Source organism: Arachis ipaensis, chromosome B03, assembly GCF_000816755.2.
Source record: "Arachis ipaensis cultivar K30076 chromosome B03, Araip1.1, whole genome shotgun sequence".
NCBI lineage: Eukaryota > Viridiplantae > Streptophyta > Magnoliopsida > Fabales > Fabaceae > Arachis > Arachis ipaensis.
Window position 1 is genome coordinate 4,467,694 of NC_029787.2, and position 9,189 is coordinate 4,476,882.

A 9,189-nucleotide genomic window follows, 5' to 3' on the forward strand; every position below is an offset into this window, starting at 1 on the left:
GTATGAACAAGTTATTTTTATCTAATAAAATTGCTAAATCTAATAAAATTGCTAAAATATATAAAATGATTATATAAAAAAATATTTTATAATTAGATCACAGTGGTGAAGTCTTTTTCAGAATTACTGAAAAAAATGGTTAACAATCAAGTATCAAAATTGTTAAATCATTAAAATCCTAATTTATGCTCAGTTGATTAAAATAAAAGAAACCAGTTTAAACGTTGATTTTAACAAGTATTGAATAAAAAATCATCGATATGTAATAGGACAGTGCGGCCTTAATTCTGAAGAAAAGAGGAGAGAGAACAGAAAGAAGGGACTTCACTTATTTCAACTAAATAACAACTCCATTGTCAAACAAAAGTTTTGATTTCTTGATGTGATAGTAGAGGAAGCAAAATTTGAGGCACTACAACTTCTTTAACATCATAACTATAATTATAAAAAGTGATGAATAAAGAAAAAGAAAACTATTAGCTTGGCCTCGCTTATTATCTATAATTTAACATGACATGTTATCAAAAAATGAGAGAATAAAATCACTTGGCTTTGGCAACACCAAGCCTCTTTCGGAAATCATCTTCCATAAGAGGAAGACCATCTTTCAATGCGAACTTTGGTTCCCAACCAAGCACTTCCTTTGCTTTTGTAATGTCTGGTTTTCTCTGTTTTGGATCATCAGGAGTGTTATCCACTGTCTTTATCTCCACAGCTGGATTAATAAGCTGCAAACACAAATTACAAACTTTATTAGGATCTTATTGGTTTCTGTTTTCATTTTCGGTGTTTTCTGATTAATGCTACTTAGAAGGGTAGAAGCTTAAACTAACCTCCTTCACTGTCTGTGCAAGTTCAAGCACTGTAAATTCACCTGCAAAAAAGAAGAGTGATTCAATATAATTTGCACAGTGCAAGAAAGGAATGATAGCAACTACAAGGTTTGGAATAAGGTCTAACCTGGGTTTCCAAGGTTGATTGGGCCAGTGTCTGATCCTTCCATGAGACGGATCAGGCCATCAACCTATGATTTCACAATAAACACAATCAATCAGCTTACAAATACTAATTCAATGAAACAAGGATGCAAAGACGGATATGCATGCATGCATACCAAATCAGAGACATAGCAGAAGCTTCGGGTTTGTGATCCCGGGGATTGGACTGTCAAGGACTCACCACTACAACACACCAATGATTATGTGAGAAATTGTAAGCATCATTGCTAGTCACATGTAAATGTTTTATGTTGAAAGTATACTTATGACGTTCTGGTATGCAGATAAATTGTAAATTCGTATACAGTATGTCAGCTAATTGGTGAATTCATGTAATTATGGCCGAAACCATCGGATAAGGAGAGAAAGAGGTTCAGTTACCGAATTGCTTGAGCAATGAAGTTGCTAACAACACGGCCATCATCAATATTCATGCGTGGTCCATATGTGTTGAAGATTCTTGCAACGCGTATTTCTACATTAAAAGCATGTAAACAACAAAGTTGAGTTGCAAAGAAAAGAAGCTTCCAAGTTTGAGGAAAACAAGAGCAGAAATTCATTTTACCTATGCCATGTTGCCTATGATAATCAAACATCAGAGTCTCAGCCACACGCTTCCCCTCATCATAGCAACTTCGCACACCTGTTATAGCACAATGATTCAGTGCATATACAGTTTTACACTACATCAAGAAGCCAAGATACACAGATTGAGACTGATATAAAAGCATGTACCATTAGGGTTGACATTGCCCCAGTAGGTCTCAGGTTGGGGATGCACAAGAGGATCTCCATACACCTCTGAAGTTGATGTAAGCAAAATCCTGCAAATAAAACAAGAACTGAGACCAACTGATTGTATAAGCTGAAATTGTTACTACTTGACATAGAAAGTTTTCCAACCTTGCTCCTACTCGCTTTGCAAGCCCAAGCATGTTCAGTGTGCCAATCACATTTGTCTTTATTGTCTGAAGAATATTATTTCTTTGCACATTAGTTGGTTTCTCAAGGTTCATTTTTCAACCAATGATGCATGACAGAAGAAGATGATTGAAGACAAATTAAAACTCAAGAATACCTTCACAGGATTATATTTGTAGTAAATAGGAGAAGCAGGGCAAGCAAGATGGTAAATCCGATCAACCTCAACCAGCAAAGTTTCAGTGACATCTAGAAAGGGATAAGAGTGATAATGTGCATCAGCATAGTTAATTTATGCAGATTTATAAGCAATGCAAAACATAATATACTAAGCACATAATACAGCATATAAGACAGTTGGTTAGTTAAAAAGATGGACTGTACCATGACGGATAAGCTCAAATCTTGGATGACCGATCCAATGTTTGATGTTATCCTTGGATCCAGTGAAGTAGTTATCAGCAACAATGACCTGATTAGAAGATGGTAGTTAGTAGAATTAAATAGGAGGTGACAAAAAACACAATATTATAAGAAAGGATGACAAACTGACCTCATTCTTTTCGTTTTCCATGAGTCTATCGACGAGGTGTGAGCCAATGAATCCAGCTCCTCCCGTGATCAAAATTCTCATGTTGGGCTATAGTTAAGAATGAAAGAAATGTTGGTTAAGCAAGGTATCATCACAAAAAATATCACGTGAACTATCGGATTTCTTTCTAATAGAAGTCCTCTTCATAATCACATGACGAATTCACAAACTTCACTCAACAATTATAAGATGTATGTACATTTGAATAGACAGACATGTGAACCATAGCTATGTAAGATGAAGTTAAATGGAAAAGACCTAAATGAATTCTCCAACAAATGCAGAATCAATAAGAAAGAGTAGCTACAAGATCTTAATTTTGAAACTATGAAACAATTTACAGATTGCAAAAACCATATCTAACACGAAGCCAGTGAAAGCAGAACAATGTAGCAAGAAATTTCCGAATCAAGATAGATAAGCTAAGCTCAAAATTCACCTGGAAGAACTTGGAAAAACGCAATGGAGATGGCAAGGGAGGTTGCTTTCCATCTTGGTTATCATCCTTAGGAGATTTCGATGCCATTGCAAGGTCCTCTAAAATTCAATTCCTACACACCAAGATCAAGGAGGTAAAAAAAAATTCATAGAGCAAATCATATGGCTTAAAATCCATCAAACAAATAAAGAACAGAGAGACAGAAATTGAGAGAGCATGCAATAAACCTGATCTAAGCGCTTCAAAGATCAATCCTAAACTAGCTTCTATTCCAAGTAACCTATGATCACAGACCCGTTTATATATATACACAGAGAGAGAGAGAGAAAGATGAAGTAGATCAAGAGATTGAAATTTATACCATTCAAAATTGGAACAAAAACGGAAACTTTAAAAAAGAATTTCAATTAACCAAATTCAAATTTTCAATAGGCTGTTTTTAAAGCAAAGTGACGAAGATAGTGATGGAATTCACACCGAACGCGTAATGATCTTAAATAATTGAATATGACAAGTTGAATTTGCCTACCTAATGAACGTAAATGGAAGAGTATTTGACGTGAGATTGGAAGTGAAGGAAGAAATGATGGAAATAAATGGGATCGTGCCGAAAGAAGAAGGTGAGTGAAGGATCCAAATATAGATGCAAATGCAACAACTATCACACGTTCACACTCTTTTTTCTGTGATTAAGAGGAGGCGAGAAAAGTTCGGTTAGATGCAGAAAATGCTGCTGTGAGTTACACTTCATGCACCAACATCTGCTGCCACGTGTCATGTTCCCCACTTAACTGCTGACTTCTGAGGTTGTCTTTTTCCCCTCACTTAACATTCTCAATCTCAAATCTTAATTTCCTTAGTCAACCCTTTTGTTATAAACATGATGAGCAATTAAAGCATTTAATATAGTTGTTGGGTTTTTACTTTTTACATATTTCTTGAGTATTATTTACCTGAATTTTTTATAAATTTAATTTAATACATTGATAGGATAAAATATTTAATTTTATTCACAATTACATTTGTTTTTTAGACAATAATTTCATAATTAAATATATGTATAAAATGTATATCAAATTTTTTTTGGGTGACTTAAAAGAAAATAAACAAAAACTAAGAAAAAAAACTGCTTAAGAAAGGCAGTCCAGTCCCGCTGAATACTACTGTCAAACTCATTCCAAGACAATGGAAGCTCCATTTGGGGAGAAATAGTCCTCATTGCAGTCTTTGTCATAATGTCTGCTACTGTATTTGCATCTCTCAAGATCAACCGAAGATCAGCACGCCATTTGCAAGACATGATATATCGGATTTTTAACACCAAAGGATCAATAAACCTAGAGCAATCTTGTAAATTATTGACAATAGTAAAAGCCTCCACACAGTCTGTCTCACATATAATGTCTCTTTGTCCCGAGTCCCATGCTAAAAGAAAACCTCTCCAAATAGCAAACAACTCTCCTTACAAAATGCTACGACCCTCAATTGTTCCCAGACAGCCTCGTTGCCACCTTCCCTTCCAATCTCTGCTAACACAAGCAAAACCAACTCGAGCACCACTGCCAGGATAGCTAGCATCACAATTAATCTTAAAGGTACCCACTGAGGGGGGAATCCAAGAGCCACTAATGGTTGAGGGGATAGATAGTCGTTGCAACTCAAAAATATTTCGGAGCTCCTTTTCTAAGGACAAAGCCATACCAATCACCTTGTCTGTGGTCCAATATTCGTGAGGATGAAAGATCTCGTTATTTCTCGAACACCAAATCCACCAGAGACCAGAAAAGAATCTAAAAGGGCGCTGTTTGCTATTATGTAAGAACCAACTCATCAAATCCACTGGTTGATCGAAGATCCCTAAAACTTGCCAAACAAGTTAGGCTTTTGGACAATCCCGAATACAATGTAAAACCGATTCCTGACCTGAGAAACATCGTGGACAGCTATCCGTGTGCGAAATGCCCCTCCTAAAACGAAATGCAGCAGTAGGAAGAGCCTCCCAAAGACATAGCCAGGCCAAAAATTTGTGCTTTTCCGGAACATGTTGACGCCAAAGCCAAAGCCAATTACCCCTATCCTCCCAACTAAACATCTTCTTACTGAGTCACAAATAACTACTATGAGCATCATAAACCTTTGAGGTCGCACCAGTCCAACACCAACCGACCTCTGAACCAGCTTGAATATCTGGATTGTAAGAGTTAATGTTGCTCTGCAGAGACTGATTCAGAGGAGAATAGATATTCTCAAGGTTCCACTGTCCAGATGACCAAAGGTCCAAGATCCTGAGATCCGAATCAGAAATGTGAACATAATCCATCTCCTGACACAGTCGCCCCTCTCTTCTCCATTTAAAAAATCAAAAGTTCTGTTCCAAATCCCCAATGCACCAACTAAAACCTTCGTTCAGGATATCTCAAGCTCGACATATACTCTTCCAAACATAAGATCCCCTTCCTCGAGACCGACTAAAACAATCATCTTTAGAAGAATGGTATTTCTCCGTCAACAGTTGAACCCATAGCTTGTCGGGATGGTGAACAAAATTAAATTAACAAGCGGATCATTAACCATCTTTTAACTCATTTGTATTTTAATTTTTTTTTTTTTTAAGAAAAGAAAAGAACAAATTAAGCTGAACATCTCATATAATTCAACATGGCAAGATCCATATTGCCCTTTCTAATATTATCCACTTCCAAGCCAAAATATCCATTATTATGAAATATCTAACATTGACACAAAGTCATGATTCGAAAAATAAAAATCCATAATGACATGAAGTGATAAAGGTGTAACAACAAAAAGGAAGAACAATCTTAGTTCTTTTTGGGAACACCAAGCCTCAAACGGAAATCCTCTTCCATAAGAGGAAGGCCATCCCTCAACTTGACCTTTGGTTCCCAACCAAGCAATTCCTTTGCTTTTGTTATGTCTGGTTTTCTCTGTCTTGGATCATCTGGTGTGTTCTCAACCATCTTGATTTCCACATCTGGATTAATAAGCTGCATAAACAAACCATAGTTGATGCAATAAGCAACATTAAATTAGTTACTTCCTTAATGAATGTAGATCTATTCTATTACACACACATGCCCTAACTCACATGCAATTGTTTTCTTGTAAAGTTGATAGTTGAGAATCGTTACATGACAATTTAGTCAAATATGTTAATTCATCTAACGGTTCTCAACCCTAAACTTCACGTGAAAACAACTGCATGTGAGTCTCCTCTACTGTTGTGTCAATGTTAGAGAAGAAAGCAAATTACTAACCTCTTTCACAGTCTCAGCAAGTTCAGTCATAGTAAACTCGCCTGAAAGAATAAAGCCATGGACTAAAAGTTAGTACTTGTCTGAAAGATCATTATACAAAGGTTTCAGTTTAAACTATAACCTGGGTTCCCAATGTTGATTGGACCTGTGTTTTCGCCTTCCATTAGACGGATAAGGCCATCAACCTGGTACATTGCAAACACACAAGCAGAATGAGATAGCTATTTTAGTATGTAAAATAAAATATGACAAAGCATGAACGAGAAATGCCTCGTATATATACCATGTCAGAGACATAGCAGAAGCTGCGAGTTTGAGTTCCTGGAAGTTGGACCGTTAGGGGTTCACCACTGTCACATACAAAAAACTACATGAGAAGTAGCAACTGAAGAATCCAGCTCGAATTGGATCCGAGACTAATCAGCTCAATGGAGGTATTTAAATCATTTCATGAAGGCCTAGCAAATAAATGAGATACTAGCAATCAACAATTCATGAATATTTATCGGCATATTCGTCTTACCGGAGTGCTTGAGCAATGAAATTGCTGACAACACGGCCGTCATCAATGTTCATTCGAGGTCCATATGTATTAAAGATTCTTGCAATTCGGATTTCTGTGGACAGATGGAAATAAACATCACATTGAGTTAGTAGCAGAAGAAAACATGTACTGCCATACCCTCTATCAATGAGAAGACATCACAAGGAAAAGAGGATAAGGAATTACCAATTCCATGTTGCCTATGATAATCAAACATCAAAGTTTCTGCAACTCGCTTGCCCTCATCATAACAACTTCGAACTCCTGCATCCACATTTTATGTTTAGAGTATGACCTTATAATATAACAAGCTTTGGAATATATATGAATGTCAAGTGTCAAGATACAATTCAAACAACATATATGATAAACCACTGTGACATGCTAAAACTAAACAGTGGATTGCCCTGTTTAAGATTTCCATAGATAAAAAACTTTGATTAACTACATACCAATAGGGTTAACATTTCCCCAATAGGTTTCTGGTTGTGGATGCACAAGGGGATCTCCATATACCTCTGAAGTAGATGTAAGTAAAATCCTGTTGAACAAAATTACAAATTAGTAAAAGCAATTTCCACAAGCAGTTTAGATTATAAAATAAACAATAAACATAGATCCCCAACCTTGCTCCCACTCGCTTAGCAAGTCCGAGCATGTTCAGTGTTCCAATCACATTTGTCTTTATGGTCTGCAAAGTTATTCCATCAACTATCAGATAGTTTAACAAAAACTTACTTAACAGATAGAACAATTTACCATTGACAGTGACAAATGGAAAGATTTTTGTAAAGAAATAGATCAGACTCTAAAAAATCCTACCTTTACAGGATTGTATTTGTAGAAAATCGGAGAAGCAGGGCAAGCAAGGTGGTAAATTTGATCAACCTCCACCAGTAATTGCTCCGTGACATCTACAAATAGTAAAAGAGAAGTAAGCACATGGAAATAAAGAAAAGTGATTTTCATATCTTATCTAACTACCAAGCTTCTTGCAACAGAAACAAAATGCGAAGACTATACCGTGACGAATTAACTCAAATCTAGGATGACCAATCCACTTTCTAAGGTTGTCTTTAGATCCAGTGAAGAAGTTATCAACGACTATGACCTGATTAGACAAACACACGGTGAGATGCTGTACCGAAGTTGTATATAGCACTTGTTGAATCACAAATACACTTCAGATCTATGCATAGCAGTACAGAAAGATCTCAACTGCACTGACCTCATTCTTCTCATTTTCCATCAATCTGTCAACTAGGTGAGAGCCAATAAATCCAGCTCCTCCAGTAACCAAAATTCTCATATTGGACTGTTTTCAATGAGAAAGAGTTAGGGAACCAATAATTTGTGTAAAGAGGGAGAAAAAGAAATGGCCATGAATAAAAAGAAAGGTTTCCTGGCAAAAACATTATCCAGGTAATAAATGAGTTCTCACTTCTCAATCATGAGATGTAATATGATTCTGCTTCTGCATACACATCTGCCACGTGATATAAACCATGCTAATGTGATAGTGACATGGGAAAGTAGTATAACTGACCCACATGTGCTAAAATTTAATTTTCTCATGTACCACTTTGTTACATTATCCACATTCACAGTTATTTTGAAACCAAAGTAGTAACATTTACCAGATCCAACAATCAAAGATTCATTTATAAGAGAAGGGGAGTATATGCAAATACAGGACTCTATGAGAGACCATCAATAGTAGATTACCAATTCCTTGACATAACTGGATCCAAAGCAACAAAAACAGTAGAACATAATCAGAAAAACAGAATGCCATGTGAGGGATGACCTGAAAGAACTTGGAGAAGCGCAAGGGAGATGGCTGAGGAGGTTGCTTTGCTGCTCCATTAGAAGCATTGGCTGCCATTGTCAAAATCTTTCAAGTTCAAATCCTGAACCAATTTCCAAAGGGTCAACACATATTATGAGCCTTTGCACACATTAATTAGTTGAAAACATCAAAACTTCATGAACCAAATCAAACTGAAACCAATCAAATGGACCAGGAGATAGTGACAGACACTTAAGTAACAATTATTGGAAAAGAGAAAGAGAGAGGGGAAAGAGAGAATGGACCTGACTTAAGCAGAGAAAGAGAGAGATCAATCCACAACCCCAAATCAAAAGCTTGGCACAAAGATCTATGATCAAAACACCATTTTAGAGTAAGAAGAGCATATCTAGAAATCTCCTACAACGAAACACTAAACCACAAACTAGTGTAATCACATTGTAAAACTAATGTGTCAAACTAGTCGAGCTGAACTAATGTGATGAATTGATTATGCTAACTAGGTTTCAATAATATTGATGAGATTGTTATTAACAAACAAAAATTCAGAATTTTATTATGAAAATAGTAGATACAAAAATTGCAAAAATAAATATAATAATCAGAGAGA

General features: G+C 36.1%; 2 protein-coding genes across 5 annotated transcripts; both read right to left on the bottom strand.

The window, feature by feature from the left end:
• On the bottom strand, nt 307–3,833 carry LOC107634110 (UDP-glucuronic acid decarboxylase 5-like). 4 transcript variants are annotated; one of them, XM_021117834.1, is made up of 14 exons: nt 3,480–3,833; nt 3,178–3,230; nt 2,951–3,062; nt 2,473–2,559; nt 2,304–2,391; nt 2,077–2,168; nt 1,902–1,966; nt 1,734–1,822; nt 1,564–1,641; nt 1,380–1,473; nt 1,115–1,181; nt 961–1,024; nt 834–874; nt 307–728 (listed from the first exon to the last, which is right to left on the bottom strand). In XM_021117834.1, the coding sequence occupies exons 3-14, from the start codon at nt 3,035–3,037 to the stop codon at nt 543–545; spliced, it is 1,038 nt and encodes a 345-aa protein (XP_020973493.1). In that variant the 5' UTR covers nt 3,038–3,062; nt 3,178–3,230; nt 3,480–3,833; the 3' UTR covers nt 307–542. The 4 variants fall into 4 exon arrangements, with proteins under 4 accessions (XP_020973493.1, XP_020973494.1, XP_016193171.1 ...); XM_021117835.1 differs by lacking the exon at nt 3,480–3,833 and adding an exon at nt 3,312–3,382; XM_016337685.2 differs by lacking the exon at nt 3,178–3,230.
• On the bottom strand, nt 5,581–8,910 carry LOC107629120 (UDP-glucuronic acid decarboxylase 6; the record flags this gene model as incomplete). The annotated part of the gene is given in 13 exon segments (XM_016331821.2): nt 5,581–5,955; nt 6,226–6,266; nt 6,347–6,410; nt 6,509–6,575; nt 6,749–6,842; nt 6,956–7,033; nt 7,222–7,310; nt 7,396–7,460; nt 7,592–7,683; nt 7,793–7,880; nt 7,998–8,084; nt 8,577–8,679; nt 8,864–8,910. Coding segments are annotated over 12 exon segments (1,029 nt in total). The 3' UTR covers nt 5,581–5,769.

Bases quoted from the DNA above. Each gene is read 5' to 3' on its own strand.
- LOC107634110 (XM_016337685.2), bottom strand. From the start codon at position 3,037: ATGGCATCGAAATCTCCTAAGGATGATAACCAAGATGGAAAGCAACCT. The intron at 1,642-1,733 runs GTACATGCTTTT...GTGCTATAACAG, and splicing joins GGGCAATGTCAACCCTAATG to GTGTGCGAAGTTGCTATGAT. The intron at 1,025-1,114 runs GTATGCATGCAT...GTGAAATCATAG, and splicing joins TCTGCTATGTCTCTGATTTG to GTTGATGGCCTGATCCGTCT.